This window comes from Clinocottus analis, unplaced genomic scaffold, assembly GCF_023055335.1.
Source record: "Clinocottus analis isolate CAN_PGR_092001 unplaced genomic scaffold, fCliAna1.0.p SCAF_8, whole genome shotgun sequence".
NCBI lineage: Eukaryota > Metazoa > Chordata > Actinopteri > Perciformes > Cottidae > Clinocottus > Clinocottus analis.
Genome location: NW_027176240.1, coordinates 12,261,175 through 12,280,857, shown reverse-complemented (window position 1 = coordinate 12,280,857; position 19,683 = coordinate 12,261,175). Strand labels below are relative to the sequence as shown.

At 38.5% G+C, this 19,683-nt stretch overlaps 2 protein-coding genes across 9 annotated transcripts in view; one reads left to right on the top strand and one right to left on the bottom strand.

The window, feature by feature from the left end:
• Positions 1-250: 250 nt before the first annotated feature.
• On the bottom strand, positions 251-5,446 carry si:dkey-103j14.5 (isoaspartyl peptidase/L-asparaginase). The gene is made up of 7 exons (XM_068568454.1): positions 5,400-5,446; positions 3,870-4,067; positions 2,287-2,429; positions 2,014-2,177; positions 1,600-1,718; positions 1,197-1,307; positions 251-905 (listed from the first exon to the last, which is right to left on the bottom strand). The coding sequence occupies exons 2-7, from the start codon at positions 4,054-4,056 to the stop codon at positions 697-699; spliced, it is 933 nt and encodes a 310-aa protein (XP_068424555.1). The 5' UTR covers positions 4,057-4,067; positions 5,400-5,446; the 3' UTR covers positions 251-696.
• A 4,320-nt stretch (positions 5,447-9,766) lies between these two features.
• The window catches only part of khdrbs2 (KH domain containing, RNA binding, signal transduction associated 2), a 59,519-nt gene continuing 49,602 nt past the window's right edge, over positions 9,767-19,683 (top strand). For all 8 annotated transcript variants that reach the window (XR_011077116.1, XR_011077114.1, XR_011077115.1 and 5 more), the window contains exon 1: positions 9,767-10,171. Coding sequence is in view for 1 of the 8 variants with exons in the window: in XM_068568677.1 (XP_068424778.1) it covers positions 10,081-10,171 (91 nt within the window). In the remaining 7 variants the exon portion in view is untranslated. The remainder of the gene's footprint in view (positions 10,172-19,683) is intronic.

Below are 19,683 nucleotides of genomic sequence, written 5' to 3'. Positions count from 1 at the left end.
TTAATTTGAATAGCTCATCTTATTGAATGCAAACATATGATTAATAAAATAGGAGCAGGATGGTTCTCTCTGCTTTTACAAACTTGAGCTGATTACCATGTCATGTCAAATGTTTGGACCTTAATAGATTCGATTGGAGTTGGACAGTTGCATATTGACGAACACAAATGGGAAGAAATAAACTAACACAATGCAAAAGACAATTTAATCAAATAAATCATACATTATTACATTACATTTAGCTGACTTTTTTAGCCAAAGCGACATACATTTATACTACGTAGACATAGCATAATGGTAATTCGTGGATAAGTGTCTCGCTTAAGGACACTTATCAACATGCGCTACGGAGCCAGGGCTCAAAATACCGATCCTCTGACTGAAGGACGGACTTGCTAACCACTGAGCCAATCCCACATTAGCATATATACTATGCAATCCAGAATTCACGGGGAAATAATATCACAGATTTTGAGATGTCTCTACTCTGATATCCACAATCTTCTACAGTTTAGTTTTCACTAGCTGTGACATCATAAATTAGAAGGAAGAAAACACTACTCATTTAATTTGGTTACAATCAAGCGTAGCAAATGCCCAATAAAAGATCCAAACCATCGTGAATTAGTAAAAAACATAGAAAAAATACCATTCCCTCTATTATGAAATAAATGAGGATTAAAACTGCTGGAATGGTTATTGGGATAACTGCTCTTTTAGTCTTTCATTTGGGTCTAATCCATACCACAGACCATCATGATCCACTGCTGCCCAAGCCATCTGCTCTGTGGTGAAGGTCGCTGCCCACTGTCCTGACGGAGAAACTACAATAGCACCTCCTGCACCTCGAACGCGGTCTCCCATGTACTGCAGAGACAACTGAGAAGCGTCTGCAAGTGATTTACCTGTGGAGGCGAAAAGAAAAATATCAAAGAATATCACATCTGCTTCTTTGAGTCCTGCAAGGTCTGATTTCTTTTCAATTGTATTCAGCTAATAATGTCTTTAGTGTGAAATAGAAGTGTCTCTCTCCCTCATTTAATAATTGCAGCCATTGTTAAAAATCGTCATACTATCAAATAATAACCTTTAAAAAAGAACTGTCAGACAATCATTTGTGTTGACATCAAATCATATTAAGACCAGATAGAGTCATATGTGACTAGTCCCAATTATTTTAAAGTGCTATACTTCACCTTGTTCAATATGTGAAAGAATGAGTCGGGCCAATGTGACTTTAAGAATAGACTCTCCATGACCGGTACAGGACACGGCTCCAATGAAGTTGTCTGCATATCCTCCAGAGCCTTGTTTACAAGGGAGAACATGAAAAAAAAAAAGGTTTTACTTCTTAATTTCCCACATTGGCTTCCCCAAAAAGCATAAGACATGAATGAATAATACAATTAATAATAAAACAAAGTTTAGCGCAAATAAATACATTTCCTCTGAAAGTGGAGCTTGTTTGGATAAAGTAACTTATGCGATACCATCTGACTTCATAATGTTAACGATGACTTCTATTTTCATAAAATCAAGTTTTTACTGAAGTCAACAGTGTAAAAAGTTATAATTTATTTGAGACAAATTAAGTCATACCAATGATGGGAGAGTCGCCTACTCTGCCAACCATTTTATTTCTGATTCCTCCAGTTGATGTTGCACATGCAACATTGCCAGCAGAGTCCACAGCAACTGCCCCAACTGTATCATGTGCCCTAGATTGACAAGAAAAAGTGATTGAGGAAGACATGTTTTCCTTTTAACCTTTCCTCTCACTCCCGAACAGCAAAACAGAGCCATTCACGCAGTGTTCATTTACCGAAAACATTATTATAAGCTGTGCCACAATACAGATAATGTTTCAGAATTAATAAATCCAATTTAGAAAAGAAAAAAAACATACTTTCAAAAAACATCTTCTGCTGCAGTATTAATGTGTAGCAATTCATGAGGAAATAGATGTCCAGATTAGAAAGAGACTAAATTAAGTCAAAAATGACAAATACTCACCACTGACAATTAAAATCCTCCACTACTCCAGTAGCATAATTCTTGTTCTTCCTCCACTCCTTCCTCTCCTTCTCAGTCACCAGTGCGTCAGTGGTAACTGTGGCCATGCCAATGCTCTCTGCAAAGAGGTTTGCACCTCTGCCTGTCAACATGACGTGGACTGTCTGAAGGTTTTAATCGCAGCATGTCAGAAAAAGCTCAAACAGAAAAGGAGTTTGAAAACACAGTGGTTTCTTTTAAAGAGAGACAAAGTCAAAGTATTCAAGATGATACCTTTTCCATCACGGCCCGTGCCAGTGATACAGGATTGGCAATGTTTTTCACTGAAGACACCGCACCGCTGGCAAGGGTCCTTCCATCCATGATAATGGCATCTAGCTCTACTTCTCCATCAGCATTTAGCACGGCTCCATGCCCTACGATCACAATCACAATAAGCAACGGCTCAGACTGGAATGCTGAGAAACTAATACATATAATCTAACAGCAGACAGAGAAGGTGTGAGATATGATGACCCTCCTGCTGTGTTGCCTGCTACACCCTCACAATTCCACAAGGTGGTGACAAAGCCGTACAATAGAGCATTGTGCTGATGACAGATCCATCGTTGATATTCGGTTTGCATGCATTTGTACAGAAATGTATGTTGGTGCATAAAAATGCATCTAAACATTGTGTTTGTGTATACGTTGAACATCTAAGGTCTGAAATGTAGTTTTAATGTTGTTTAATTGTATAGGAAATGAAGTGACACACGTCTATGTAAAACATGTTAGCAGATAGTTTTCTGTTTACACAAACAGAAAACTATATACGCAAGGAAGATATGCATCACTGTGCTAATAGTTGTAGCTAATGTTAATAGTCACGGTAACGTACAAGAAGATTGTTATTTTGTACAGAAGCCTACCTTCTATAGGGACAAATGTATGTTTTTCAAGCTTGCTAGGGTCATCGGGAGGCCCAAACGCCTGGACATAAGCTAAAACGGAGATTAGATTTTGGTGCAGACTCCATTTGGGATTAAATACAGATTATGAGGATGAGCTCCACAATCAGTAGGCAACCTCATCTCCACTGAACACAATTCCTCTGACTCTGAGTCTGGATGCATGTTGGCAACACCACCAGCAGATGGAGACATTAAGTTACATCCAAATTAGAGGAGTGGGAATCACCCAAAATCCAGAGATACCTTTACTGGAGGCAAAACCAAATACAGCAACGTTTTTCATATTCTCTTAAATCTCAGTGGTCAAATTGACAGATGTTGTGACATAAGCGATGAATTTAAGAGTGCTAATAAAAGCAGGCAGAATGGGACACGATGCACCTGAATCTATATCATTTCAAAATGAAAACTATGATAGGAGGAACAGAAAGCGAATATTTTTGATGAATTGAGAAATACAGGCCAGCAAATACATAAGTACAACAAGCCGAAATATCAATTATGAAGGTCTGCGAGGAATGTATTAGTTTTCTAATTGGCTGCTTTGGCTGGTAATGGTACGGCTTTGCTGAATCAAGCAAAGTATGACGAGTAACTGGCAAGTATGAATACTGGACTCAAGAAATGTCTGAGGTGTTCCAAGCTAAATGAAAAGGGTGTGAATTACATGTCTGCAGTCAATCTCCAGACTTAAAATGAATTTCAACCAGGAACAAATAATAAAATAAACTAACTAAAAAATAAAGCAGCCTATACAGTATTCTTGCAATAAATCCAATAAACAGGCAACTGCGTGTATAACACTGTTCTTCAAATGTACTTTGTAAAATGTAGTTTTTAAGTGTACATCTGTGTGTCTGTACAGTTAATAATTATTGAAAAGAATAATTCTGTACAGTGTACCTGCATCAAACACAGTGTTATCTTCCAGAGCCCTCACAGCCAACTCAACAGCATCCAGCGCACTTCCTCCTTGTTGCAGCACTGAAAATCCTTTGCATGCTGCAACCTTCACTCCATCCACAGAAGCCTCGGCCAGGTCGTGAGGTATCGCCCACGCCCCACCGTGCACCACGATGACTGCTGACATCTTTACGTTTCCTGGAAGAAAAAGACAGAGTTGTTCATTGAGTCTCACTAAACAACTACCAGAGGAGATATTGGTTTACTGATATTTAAACACACAAAATATCTAAATACACAAAACTACTCATGCGCTCGGACTGTGATCTCTGGAAAGTAGCTGCCTTGGACATGTGTATGGCTGAGATTAGCAATCATAATAATAATGCATTTAATTTATATAGTACTTTTCATGATACTTAAAAACAATTTTAAATAATCCTAAAAGCTATAGAATAAAACAAATACAGTATATAAAAACAATAAGAACTGGATGTTTCACCATGTTCTTTAATTAAATGACACTAAAACCAAAGTTATGTTTTTTTCGCTCCAGACCTCTTCTATCATCCTCAACACCTCGTCTGATTGGCCACTAATAGAACATCTTTTGACAGGTGATACTTTTGTCTACCAGCTGAAATGTAATAAAGATATCAAGACAGTTATTTAGTCCTGCTACTTTCATCTGAGGAATACAACACACATACACCCACTGTTATTTTTCCAGCGGCTGGTGCATGGACAAGCGGTTACGCAGCAAGACTCCACACTAATCTCACATCATCCTGTTTCTGATTACATTTAGGATTCAATTGAAGATCCATCTCCTCGCCTACAAGGCTTTGAGTCATGTTGCGTCTTATTGGCTTTAAATTGGCCGAGGATGAGGATGCACATGTGTTAGCAATGTATTAAGAATTTTCAAATATCCAAAAAATAGGAAATTGTATCAATGACTGATGAGGTGGGCTGCAAACTAAATCCTATTTTATCTATAGCCACAGTTGCCACTTGCTTTGCAAACATAGTAAATTGCACTACAGGTAAAAGGAAAACTAAGTATTGATTTGTATCCTTACAATTGTAAAGCGTGAACCATGATTTAGTATTTTTGTTTGCATGAAAAATGAATTCAACATGATGAAATAGTTGCCAACACATATTCTGTCAATCAATTAACAATGTGTGATGTACTTGTTTAGACCCATAACCTGTGGGTGATTAACCTTCCATTACTCACGGACGAATAGAAGTAACACAAATCATTTTAATTTGAAGAAAACGTCATTTGTGTTTGTGTTGTATGCACAGATCTTGATTCGTAGCACGCCACGTGCGACGCTTCCTGCATCCACCTGAGGAAGCCCCTCAGCTGTCCCGTACACGTTGTAAAGACTGATCTGACTCTCCGCGTAAAGGACAGGACACGTGACTCCCCTCAGCTTGCTGGGACAGTCTGGTTATTCATCCTGCAGCCGGTTGACTCATCAACGTGCACAACGAATAAAGCGCTTGGAGTTTTCTTACCTTCTCGATTGATCCCAGGGGAGAAAACTTCCGTCTTTCGTCCCGACTTGACACCACTACACTATTGCCAAGTCTAATTTAATTATAGGGGCCATTTCCGGTAAAGCCTTTCAAAATAAAGTCCGTGTGGACCAACTTCATGTTGATCGGTAAAGAATAAATATCTTAAAAAGGAAGGATCAGTGTACGAGAGGAATGTCTGTTTTCTATGTCAACATTCATGCAATCATGCTGTCACCCATCCACAAGGCATGCACCACACCAATGTGTCCCATTGGGTACAGCTCACCCTTCTGTACCCAATATGTTGCCTTCATTTCACCTTTACAAAAATAACATCTCAAGTACACAATGAATGTGGCTCTAAAGTACAATAATGTATTTTTTTTCGAACAACAGAGAATACATTGCCAATCACATAACATAAACAACAACTTTGACGTGTCAGGTGGCAGCCACTGAACAGATGCAGAGGACTAAGTACAAAAAAAGAAAATGTTTTTTCAGGGCCACCATTTAAAAGTTGCATGACAATGTGTGTGCGTGCGTGCGTGTGTGTGTGTGTGTGTGTGTGTGTGTGTGTGTGTGTGTGTGTGTGTGTGTGTGTGTGTGTGTGCGTATGTGTGTTATACAGTCATCTTTCATATTGTTTTAATTTGGAAATAAAGTTGGAAAACATTTTATTGTTTATTTTATTGTGTCTGGCTTGATGAAGGCGGAGCTAAGAGGCAACAAAAAAGGACAGAGTTCATCAGCTCGTTAAGCAATAACAAAGCACATAAAGGGGCCTTATTCTTTGCTTACGTAATTATCACGACCGTATAATATATTATCACCAACTCATGTGGAAATAAACCAATGGAATTGTATTTGTTCGTTGCTTATGGTATTTGAGACTTCAAACAAATCACTCATCTGTGTCTGGGGCTTCAGGCAGGAAACCTGAATTGAGTAAGAAATACAATATTTATAGAGCCAACTTGGTCAGCACCATTCACTAGCATGTTGAGAGCCTCTGTCTTTAGTGATACACACATGCACTAAAGTTAGCAAACACCAAACTGCATGCAAAGACAAGCCGCACCAACCCTTTAATTGTGCCAAAAATGTACAAACAAATAAATATTCATCAGCCTTCCTCATGTGTCTCTTCCTCTTTACACTGAATAATGCAAGTCAAGTGCATTGGTAAAATGTATTCTGTTAGCACAATTCTAAAATCAAATGGCTTTACAGACATTTCAACTTAAAACATTTTAGAGGCAATCCTGATATTGAAACTGAACAAAAGACAAAAAAACAACAACAACAGATAAACACAACAACAGCTAATACAAAATAACATGGTTTGAAGCATAATGTCAAATGTGGTCAGACTTAAAGTACACATAAAAGCCTCTGGTAATTAGAGAAAAGAGTATTACTCACCCTGCAACTCCACTTTTTTAATTAAAATAATACAAAACAACTTAAACCCTTAAAAAGTTCATCTCCACTATTTGAAGTGAAATATGCAATGTTGCCCTTTGACCACTAGAGTGCAGTAAAATACATCGAATGCAAGTTGAAAAACTGAATCATTTAAGTATTTACACTGAGAGAGTATAGGTTTATAAAAAAGTGTCAGTCACAATGCTCTTTGTCCAAAGTGACATGCGGCAGTCAGATTTAAGTCCTCTTCTGTCAGCAATGCTCCACATCCACATTTCTTCTCCTCATTCCATTAATATCACGGTGACATTGAATGTGTTTGTCTGTTTCCTTTCATTATTTCAATCTGCCTGCTTTAGTCTAAATGCAAAACCATACCACAGGATTACAAGATTAAACCTAATTTACAGTCACAGTCTTCACTGCCATTACTAACCAGTAATAACAGCGACAGGATTGTCATCCTCATCAATTCATTTGATAACATTAAATCAATGAAGGCTCAGCAACCATGAAGTGTAAAGACAGTACTGGCCGACATGAGCCCAGTCACGTATTCAAGGCTGTCAAGCAGAAGAATAAAATGTTGTTTTTTTTATTTCAAAGAGACATTAATTGACCATCATAAAAGTAAATGATGAGGACATGCAAGTTATGATCAATATTGGCTCTTTAGGGCTGCTTGTCATTTCAGAAATCAGCAGAAAAAGCTATTAGCAAGAGCTAAGAGCTTGTATAATTCCAAATATGATAAAATATGTAAATATGAAGAGAGGGAAAAAGGGTATTAGGTATTCAGACTCACTACATACTACGTATGACATTGTGTTCTAAACTAACTATACAGTAACTTTATCCCCTTTGTTTAGTTCCAAAACACCATAATGGTCAAATTAAAGAAATAGTTAAAATACCTTTAAGGAGTAATGAAAACAGGCACCCATAGCTACAACTATTTAGAATAAAGTGCTGTGTACATGCACGGCAAACTTTAAAATAATATATATTTTTAAATAATGTTCCATCAATATCACTGTGGAGGAATACTATTAGATTTTACTGGCAAATGCAGTGTCTCATTATTGCACATTGACAAGAACATCAAAATTGATTCTCTGCCTGTAGTCTCTGCACGGTCTTTATGATTCTGATCAGTGCAGCCAGTCAACTATTAAGTTCAAGTAAAGCTAGAATTAGTCCTTTATCAGCCAATAACACTCATATTGAATAGTGAGTAGCAGCCTGTGTGCCGCGCTGAAGATGACTTTAGGATTCAAGTCAATCTAAGAGCTACAAGACCAGAGATGCGTTTCATTCGCAGTGCATGCTTACACTGCTGACACCACTGACGTTGCTTCATGAAGACCTAATGAAGCGTTCACTTGGCATTGAAACTCCTTGTGTCATATAATTCACTTCACAAGCAGGAAATGCTCTTCTTAACTCCTGATAGGCCATGAGGTTAGCATTTATATGATACTACCTTCATACTGGGATTGAAATCCAACAAATAGTAAGGTATATCTGCTGAGCATTTTATTAGATTAGATATTTCTTTATTAGTCCTGAAGTGAGGACATTTGCAGGATTACAGCATCAAACAGGTGAAGTGCACACAAGAGATATAATAAAATAAAGATAAAAAAACAAATATAAATAAATCGTAAAACCGGAACAAAATCAGTAAGAATGAGCACCGATGGGCAAAATACTTTTATTTGTCTGACTATGCTTTTATTGAGATTCAAACACAATTACACTGGCATGGGATTATAAATTCGTCAAGTAGAGTGAGAAGTGAGGAGAGGGATAATCTCAAACTTCTCATATACTTACCAAAGTAAATCCGCACAGCAGAAATTAGACTTGAAATGACAATTGATGTTGCTCTCTTCCAATGAGCCAGTTCTCAGCCAATTCACTGCCATTCCAAAAAGAACTGGACATTTTTACGTTTTTGCAGAGCTTTCCAATTAAGTAGCCAAACAGGGATTTACTCATTAATAATACAGTCAACTTTCTTTTTAGATTATGATAAGTTGGTAAAGATCATGTCTCTCGAAAGGCCTCTAAAACACAAGAAGGATTAAACTATTTGGAAAGAAGTACCAAAATAAATAACCTAATGTTCTTTATTATCATGGAACATTTTCATTTAGACTATCAGGAATGAAAACACCTGACATTACCATTCTCCACATGTGCAAAACCATCCAGAGTGATCTCAGTTATTCAGGCAGTGTTTAGCACCAAGGACAGCGACAAAGAAACCAAGCCTGTGTTTAGTCCCTCAGGTTCACTGCTAGCACAGAGTACATAGTACATCTGTCACCCTTTGCTGCAGTACAAACTATAGTCTACTCAGACCACTGTACAATTTCCTTTGGCTGACTCAAACAAATTATATAATGCATGTTTTTTTTTGCTATTAGACATTATTGCTTTAGCAACAAACAACGTTATTATATCAGCTATAATTGAAGATACACTGATGTTTTTTTTTTTTATATGGGCCTAGACAATGAGACTCTTTGATGGTGCAATAACTATAATCCTATTCTGTTCAAACCAATTGGAGCCGAAACACATTTGTAGTGTTGGTGCATAATATTCTCAAACCACCTGTATTAAAGTGTTTTATACTTCTTTTTCATATAAGATTATTTGCCTCACATCACGTACACAACTTTCCGTAAAACAGTCGAATCTCACATTCTGGAGTGAGATGTTTGCATGGACCAATGTCAGCCCCAACCAAGTGCGATCTCAACTTTTTCGTTGTTATTCACTCCCTCCAATCACATCACACGATTGCTATGCACTCAGCAGGGATCGCCTTTGTTTTCCAGCAGCGCCTGTCCCACGATATGGCCAATAATGATGCTGAGGGGCGGGGAGCAGCGCGAGCCGCAGACCCAGTGAGTCTGAGAGTCTGGCGGGGTGCCGAGGAGAGGCAGCAGGCAGCGGCGGCGGAGATGGGCTCACACCTCTGAATCACAAGTCAACCTCCAGTCGCTCACACCTCCGAATTACATCTCAACCTCCAGTCAAGCTTATCGGAGAGCCGGGACCATTGGTTTCCCTTTTTTTTTTTTCTTCTTTTTTCATGAAGGGTTTTGCTTGTGGCGCTCATACATTTCTAGACTGAAGCTACCCAAAAAGCAGGAGCGGGAAGGTTTATAGTTGCATTCCGACGCTCAGCACCGTCGCCTCACCTGCACGGCCAGTGAAGAGGTCCGCTGTGGTAATAATGCATCCAGATAAGTACTTACCTGAACTGGTGGCCGAGAAAAACAGCCTGGACCCCTCCTTCGTGCATGCGGTGCGTCTACTTGCAGAAGGTAAGTCAGGTATTTTTCAAGTCTGATACTCTGAGCTTTGCACAGTTATTTACCAAAGGCATTCCCCCTGTTCACTGCAATGGAAAACACAATTGCGTTGCATTTCGGGAAATTGCATTGACCTAATGTGAGCTTATTCAACACATTGCCCTTGGCTCTTAATGCTTGCTTGATGGCAGGGAATTCACTCTGATGTGTGTTCAATGGATGCAGCAGCTCTTTGAGTCCAGTGCAGAACTTTTCTGAGGTTTGCTACCGTCGAGGGAAGAAAAGCAGTGAGCACAGAAAGTAAAGTGTGTGTTAAGTCAACGCTTCGTCACCTCACTGCCCTCCAAGGTCAATCTCTGGCACACAGCATTCAGAAAATGAACTTACACTGTTCAAAGAGCTGTTCTCCCAGGATGAAAAGGGTGACAGGATTATTATTATAATGTAATATTGCTGTTAACCTGACAGTGTATTATTGCCAGCTCTTGTCTATTTGGCATATACATTCAGAATTGTCACATCTTTATCACACAAAAACAGCTGCATTTTGTCAGAAAGGACTTGTGTTCTGCAAACGTGACGTGACAAATGTTCTACAGTCTTTATATTTACTGTTACGGTACATCTAACAATGAAGTATCAGCTTCAACCTGCAGCATAAAGTAGCCGCTCTGCATACAGCAAGAAGCTTTGGTGTCTTTCACTACTGAGGAAAGCAAACACAAGAACTCTGCTCAGCTCATTCAGTCTACATATGTAACTTTTGCATTTCTCCGGCACACTATGAGCTCTGATGGTTTGAATGATGTGTCTTTTTTTGTGGTAAATGGACAAGTGGATATACTTTTATTCTTGTGTCATAGATCCAAATGGGGGATCGCTCACATGAGCTGACATGAAACACACAGGAAGCCCTTGGTACAATAGCTTTTATGAAAACAAAGATATAAAATGACCAAACGTAACATAGGATGCTCTCATATGTTGGCCGTAAACCATCAACAAATTATTAGCTGTAAAACCCAGTTATAGCAATATATTTGATATAGATGTATACTAACAGTTTCTGACATGTTTGTTAAAAGCGGTCGAGTCAAACAGTGTGTTGGTTTAATATGCTCTGATTAGTGTTTGTGCTCTGGTGTTTTCTTCCCCTTAGGCTTTCCTGTTAAAATGTGTTGATGAGACACCTGACAGTCCCACTCTTGTTGCTAACTGCGATGCAGATGGGATCATCTGTCACGCAGTGCAGTTGGCCAAATCTACACGAGACTGAGTCACATAGCCAGGATAAAAACTTTGTTTTAATTCTTCACCATATCCACGGTGGACAGCAATGCATTTACATATTCTTCATGTTTTTTTTTCCATTCAGTTAAGGCATTCTTTTGTGAATTTGATAACACTGTAGTTGTACAAGGTATTCCACAAAACAGTATATTACTGTATACCAAATATGCAATACACTGCAATAGATAATGATACAGTGCAACAGAAAAGCATGCATTCAGTGAACATGGTGACACAGAGTGGCATTCATCATACACAATAGTGGACAATCGTTATAATAAACTGTCATTTTAGACTCACATTGTCAACTAGGAACATTTTCAACATAATCATCTGTGGGCAGCATATGAAATACTCTGTGATTTGTTCGTCTATGCTCATGGATAATAAAGAATCCTACATATCAGTGGACTACAAGATAAACTGCCATTTATGGATTTATACATCACATACATGAGTAGCATTTAATACTGCATTATTCACATCATGCACGATAAACAGCATTGCATGGAATTACCATGGTCTCAGTTAACAGCTCCATACTTAAGAAGTGAATATGTGTTTAAATGGTGTTACCTCTAAAATTCATTTGTCTATCCTTGAGCAGATTTAAAGCTGTTTGGGACAAATCTCTTCCAGGGGGTGGGTGGGGATAGTTCTCCTTCAAAGCTTCTTTTTTTCCTTTGATAGTTGGAGTAATTATAAAATAACTTTGTATAATGTATAAGAGTGTAAATACAGCATATATAAAACTGTATTAGTTGTTAACCAGTCTTTCCATTGTCTCCTTTTCGGATACAAAAACAGCTTAGTTCAAAGTAAGCTGTTACATTGAGCCTCATGATTGCTCAGTTTGTCCTTTAAGTAAATTCCTTCATGTGGTGCACCTTAATTTACCTTTTGCTTAATAACACTGCACTGGTTTTGAAAGTGGGTTGAAGAAAGAGTCAGGAAAAGGAAGCCTTTTCCAGCCCTGCAATGAAAACATATTGGATTCCTAATAAGGGGAAAAGAAACGCAGACATGGAAGCAGATGTGAAATAATTGCTTGTTGAGAAAAAAGAAACTGGTGTGTGCTATGTTTCCCAGTTAAGGGTAAAGGGGAAATGTCTCAACATTTCTTTTGCAATTACAAGATCTAGTTTACATTACCACGAGACATTTTGGCAAGGTATGTAATGTCTTAAATGTCCTCACATGTGCTGCTAAGCGCAGTGAAAATAAAAACAAATCTGCATGAGATTCAAAGGATGTAGGCTTCTGTCGGCTTCTCTGAAATAAGGATGGGTACAGATATGGAGGAGGCTAACTAAATCGGGAAAGAGCATGATCTGTTAAATTTACAGTGTTTTCACAAGCATAGCTTCACAATTTTGGTAACTTAATGCCCATTAAGTTGAATATTTAAAGCTTGAAATGCTGTGTCCATTTTCTTCTTGCTTTTAGCCATTTTCCAAGCACAAGTTTTGCTTTGAGCACCAAGCTGCACTTTCTTATGGTTCTCAGATTTCTACACAAGAAGAAATATTCTTAGAAAGAGCGGAAACAACCAGCAGTTAATTACTGTACTGGTCAGTTTCTGCTTGCACACACTATGTAAAGTCTGTGCCACATACTCTTGGCTGATGAAATTTCTCAGTCACGGCTCTATCAAAAACAAGCTCACGCCACAGTTTGGGCAATGACCCTTTAATTTTAATTAAAAGTAATCCGACAATGCATGAACCAGTGCGATGCACTGCAACTGTTTGAGCCTTAGTTTCAGTCAGCCAATAATGAAGGGCTATAATTAGATAATGAGATGGTAAGTGACTGTTAAGGAGGTATACATCTTAATCTATACTCAAAATATATGAGGCTTTAAGAGTTGCTGCTTTCTGCATGCTGCAAAATACAATCAATGTACAAATGCACACAACACAAGGCTTTCATCAACACATTGATGCTTAGCCTGGAAGGTATGACTTCTATTAAAAAGTCTTACATTCCTACAATTGATTCGGACGATGCTTCACCACAGAGTGCAATTCTCCTTCTAAGAATGGATTGCATTTAATCTGCCCCTCTCTTATTAATCAATTGTTGCTCACATATTCAGTGTATCCATTACGGCCCGCTCAGTATCCAGCAGTGACCCACCTCATGGCGACAGATAAAAACAATGTGGTGTGACCTATCAAAGGGACATTTCAGGAAAGGGATACGTTGCATTACATTCTCAGTATTTAGCAGACGCTCTGATCAAGAGGGACTTACAATGAGTGTATAGGTTGAATAAGATTAGACTTCAAGGTTGTGAGCATTTTCAGCAACTGAAATGAGAGGACAAGCCAAAACAGCAGCACTCAGACAAATTATATGACATGAGATTATGTTACTGTGCTCACAGACAAAAAACAGAGCAAAGTGCAGATGTAATTGGCAAAAGGAATTTAGGTAGACTGTCTTTATGACGCATGTCATCTTTTCCGATACGTTGACTAGATTTTAATGTGTTTGATAAATCACTTTCAATTCACTTATTAATGACAGATTTGAAGTGAGTGGTTCCCTAATCATTAAGCCAATAGATGCTGATGGCGGATAATGTTCTGTTTCGTCCAACATACCAGTAATTACATTTACACAGATTGTCCCATCAGGCAAGGAAATAAAGTGCGACAGGGAGCGGGATGCCAGATAAACACAATTAGAACTGAAAAAAAAAGATACATATTAATCATGAAAAAACAAATGAAATAGTGAATCAATCAAATAATAAATTGTCCGATCATGGCTGTTCATATTTTGTACAAATACGAAAAAAAAAAAGAAAGAAAATAACGTGTGTTACTAATGAAAAATATATCAATTTAATTGAACAATGCAAACTAATAAATTGCCTAACAAACAACCAAAATAAATCCAATACAAAACACTTCAAAATATATTGTCTGTTTATCCAGCCCCTACCTGATGCCCATTTCCTCATTATTAAAGCCATACCTCCCCCTGATTGCCAAATGAATTGAACCGTAAGATACACAAATAAATATAAATATAGGATTATGACCATGTTGTGTACTAATGTTTCCATGTTTGTCTGTCTTGTAAGCAATTGTAAATATATGATTATTGAATTTCCATCATGATTAAAATGTATATAATTTGCTTGTTAATACTTTTTCACTTCACCTTCCATTGCACATTCAGCAGAGAATTTGAAGATGGTATTATAATTACATTGAAGATTTAATACTTTATCAGTTTCAACGGCTAAAAGTAATTGCTTCCGTGCGCCTCAGTTAAAAACACATAAACAGCATGCAGCCCTAGTATCGTATATTTCCAACCCCATGCGGTTACATTCAGGAGTCCAAAGTGAAAAAGGACAAAGCTAATTGCACGTCTGGTCCATTCTCCACACCTGGTCTGCTCTCCTCCTCTGCATCACCTACCTCTTTATGTTTGATGTGAACAAACAATTAGGTATTGGTGAGTAATTAGATTGATTCATTTTTGCTCCCATTGTGGAGTGGTAATAGATATACCGTTCAGTAGAGAAAAGAAATCAGTGAATAATTTAGCTGTCTAGAGGCTAATGGCAGCACTAAACAAACCCTTTGTGTTTGACCTCTCATTGCAGTTGGTGGAACTGCCCACAGTACAATGAAGCATATAAACTTTTTGATTCTTTATTGACTGGTGGCACTGTGTTAATCAATTTTGGATGGGTATTTTAATATCAACCAACAACACAGTGACTCTCTAAAACACACAGTAATTAACAGTTCTACCATTTTTAGGGTTAATTTTATTGAAAGCACAAAAACAAACAAGCGGAGTTCATCTGTAACGTGCCAAGCCACACACAAAAACACAATAACAGCAACTGAATCAGATAGAAGTGGGGAGTTCAAATGTGTTGTTCTATAGCTTTTTAATATCTGCAGTGTTTCTTTAAAGCTTGTCCAACAGTTTGCAAGTCATTTAAGGTTCCCAGTCTTTTAGCCAGCTTTGCAAAACAAAAGGTGAGCCAAGAGAAAAAGGAAATGATGCCTACTGTGTGCACTCTCCGTCTACACTGATTTCCTGTTGGGTGTGACGAGGTTCATCTTCATGCTCGGTTTTATCTCATCAAATCCCTCCGTGGCATTTCAGTGCAACAATGTGGGGATTTATCTAACCTATGTTGGATGAATTCATTTTGATTGGATTCATTATAGTGACTCTTTTATTAATCACTGTGTGACTGTATGTTAGTGTGGGATTTCTTCTCTAAATTCACATTTCTCGGTTGACCCTTGAAAACAACATCAACCCCCGGAAGAGACAATTTGATTTCACCAACATCATCCCCGGAAAGAAAGCATAAACAATTGACAAACAAAGTGCATGCTTTAGTAGCATGGACTGTATGGCAAACAACAACCGAAATCCAATAAAGCTACGATGTGGGGAGAGACAGCTGAGCAGTAAACATATTATCTCCAACAAATGGTGCAGCTCTCATGCCTCCTTCTGATGTTATTGAACTGCATGTTGTGCTGGCAGTGGCTCAAACATTGTAGGACATTTGTGTTTTATTTTTAGCAAGCTGTATTAAAGCTTCCAGTGAATTCATGGCAAATCTCAATGGCTTTTAAAAAAATATTTATAATATTTATTTATTACTAGCTGATGAAAGAATGGGCCTATACTTTCAAAGAGCTCTGTTAAAAGTGAAAAAAAAAATGTTTTACCGTAATTCTAAATACAGTTTTGTGAACATAAATTAACATGTTTCAAGGGTCCATTCTGAATGAACTTCAAACGGTTCAACGATCAGTGCTGATGCCGAGTTGCTGTACACAGACCAACGCGGATGCATTTAACCTTAAGCCTTGGCAGGCTGACTGAGCACATTTTCTAATTTTCAGCAAAACGTGTACAGTTGCACACATTTATCTGGTAGCTGCCCAGTTAAACCAGAGTTGTTGTTGTTTTTTTTTCATTCTTGGCCGCTAAGCAACTCTGCTGAAGCAGTTTGGGCAGTGCAACAGAGGGGATCAAAAGCACCAGAATAGTCTCTGAGAGTGTTTTACTCATTCACTTCACCCAATTAGATTTTTTTTCATCCTGTGTGAGAAATGAAACCACTGACCTTCAAAGCGCATTCTCCCTCCTCTGATCTTTAGGCGTCCGTCACGTCCTGCCTTATATTTGACAATGATGATACTGGTGTCAACGTTTCTCCAGATTTATATATTGTAAGCTCATTTTCCTCTTTTTCCTCTAAGTTCACTGGCAGATTGCAGACCCGAATATAGGTGTTTCCTATTTTGCACCCTTCCACAGTATATTCATCTTCACGGGATAGAAAAACATCATTACTTTATTCAAATGTTGAGACCATTATTCCCGTCTGAAAGTGAAACACTTCATAATGGAAACACAGCCAAAAACAAATTCTCTTCAACATGCTGAAGACCAGAACAAATCATTGAGGATTTTGATGCTTGATGACACCCAGAACTGGTACTTCACCACGAGCACTACAATCAGTTAAAATCTAAAGAGAGCTTTATTTGACACACATGAGGATGTACTCAAATGACCAAAACTATTACAAGCAACAAGTCCTCGCAAATTACAAAGAAAACATGCTTTGCCCTCTACATTGATGAACACAAAAGCTTTTTCTAATCTGAAGTCTCAGGTCAAATGTTTATTTGATCCATCCATGCACCCAAACCTTTTCAATATGTCAATGTTGTGGTAGGCTACAATACCATGCTATGCTGCTTCTCCCTTGTCGATAATTCTCACTGCTGCTAGAAGGATTTGCCACTAGAAAATGCATGTGTGTGTTGTTTCCGGGTGTTTGCTGTAACGACTGATGCTGTCGTCCTTCCTGAGTGCACACAGTCTTGTCTACAACCACGACAGTGGCTCTATGATGCTGTATTGAAACGCAGCAATGCTTTGAGCTAACCGCTAATGTCATTGCGTTACATGCCCCCCATTATTTGTACAGCTGACATTGATAGTTTGACAGGTATTTACTCACAAACCAACATATTTGACAAATTACATTTCCGACCTGTTTGTGGCACTAGAGGAAAAGTCATGAGATCACCAAAGTCAATACAAGTCATCCACTTGGTACTATGAATGTTTCTACCTCCTTTTATGGAAATCCATTCTGGAGTTGTTGAGGTATGTCAGTCTGTTGGATGCGCTGATCAACCTTGACTCCACCAGAGCCATAAATCTAGCATGGCTAAATACACATTCTCTTCTTTATTAATACTGTAGTTTTAGCTTATCACCATGCAGGACCCTGGTTACTGTGTGTATATACAGCAGACGTAGTTAAATATGTGTTTGCACATTGGTTGTGTTTGATTTATCTTCTCAGGCAAGAATGCATTAATGCTATTTAATAAAAGCTCATTTTGTAAGCTCTTGCTGTCCTGGGACACCCGTCTTGTGTAAAGTGTCACATAAGCAGGTTTCAATCCGCCACACGGATGAGAATAAAAGGTTGTCGTAGTCTTTCAATCTGTTTCAGGTACAGTCTCTCGGCAGGCGATAGTGTAAGTTAACAGAGTTTAGCTGATACTCTCCATTACAGCATCACTGTGGGACATGGAAATTGACTTATTAGTATAGCTTTGACAATATTATAGTGTCTGATTTAAGTGGTTCCAGAAAGCTCGCCTGAAAAGTATTCCACAAAGTTCTTTTTTCAGTAAATATTAGTTAGTTATTAAGGCTCCTCCATCTGGCAATTACTTCTACTTGATAACATTTTTAAACATTCATTCATTTCAACTTTCCCATTTTGATTCACTTTATGTTTTTTGAAGTAGTGCCTCTTTACTTTCAGTCATCTCACAGAGAAACTGCAACAAAGTGAAGACAGCATGTTCCAATTTAGATGATCCTCCTCTGACAATCAAGCACAATCACACGTATTTTGGACCTTAACAACTCCTTCATATTTCAGCTACAGAAAAAGATCAATTATTAAAATATTCAGCTACTTAATGACCCAATGGCTATGACGGGTAGGGCCTCCCAAAGCAAACAGGTCTCAGGGGAGAGCCGAGATTAAGAGCAGTACAAAGAAACCCTGATGAACAGCGGTACAAGGAGTCATTTCGCCCTGACAAGGGAAACCGTGGCACCCGCCGTCCCCCCCTCCCGTCCCCGGAACCAGACCCGGCAGGCGAGCTCGTCAGCGAGCGTCTGGGGCCGGGCTTTCGCCCATGGGGCCAGTTCAGGCTGAGCCCGAATGAATATCATGGTGCCACAGCCATCCTGTGGACTCGGGGTCGGGTGCTATGCAGACCAGGCTGCAGGCCAGGCAGAAAGCCTGGCGAGCCGATCGCCAGCAGCAAGGACTTGCTCTTCCGGCTGGACTGGGAATGTCCGAGGTCCCCCAGAATGAGCTGGAAAATGTTGCGGGTGAGAGGAAAGCCTGGGTCGGCCTCTTGCCACCGCAACCCAACGGCGGAAGCGGCGGGAAATGAATGGATGGATTGTTTAGATTATGCAGTTTTCCTTTCAACCTTTTCAATTATACATTTAAACAACAAGAATTTTCAGCAGTTCAGTTAAATGCTTTTGGGCTGTAACACTTTTCAGCAGGTATTTAGCCTTTTCTATAATTTCAGCAATGTTTAGCTATTTTTATCTATATATTCAGCTATTCCACTATTTTCAGCTTTATTATTTTCAGCTGTATTCAGCTATATTTTGCTATGTTCATATATATTTCATATTCAGCTATTCATAATTCAGCTATTCTGTTTAAAAAAAATATATTTAGCTATATTCAGCTTTTTTTTAGCTATTTTAAGCTATGCTCAGTTATTTTTTTTAAGCTTCAGCTTTTTGCATTCCAACACATTTTTAAAAGGAAATGCTAGTCACATTTTAGACATGCAACATTGATTTTATGGTGGATTCAGTCACTTTTGAGGAGTATTTCTGTTCTTTATCAACCTGTTTTCATAGTGAACAGAAAAACAGGGAAATGCATAACCTCAAATTAAAAATGTTGTTCACAAATACAAAACTTCAGCAATTTATTTGTCTCACCTTCTGCACAGGAATGAAACATCGAAATGGGAAGAGTTGTTTTTAACCTCAAAGCTTTGTCCACCGGCTGTTGACAGCTCAGATAAGGGGGAAGTGGTCCAGACTAATGCACTCTTGAGTTTCAATATAGCTGCTAAGGAGCGGTCAGTGACTCGTTCTCGGTCTTG

Bases quoted from the DNA above. Each gene is read 5' to 3' on its own strand.
- si:dkey-103j14.5 (XM_068568454.1), bottom strand. From the start codon at position 4,056: ATGTCAGCAGTCATCGTGGTGCACGGTGGGGCGTGGGCGATACCTCAC. The intron at 2,430-3,869 runs GTACACTGTACA...TTGTGATCGTAG, and splicing joins TAACACTGTGTTTGATGCAG to GGCATGGAGCCGTGCTAAAT. The intron at 2,178-2,286 runs GTATCATCTTGA...TAAAACCTTCAG, and splicing joins CACGGGCCGTGATGGAAAAG to ACAGTCCACGTCATGTTGAC.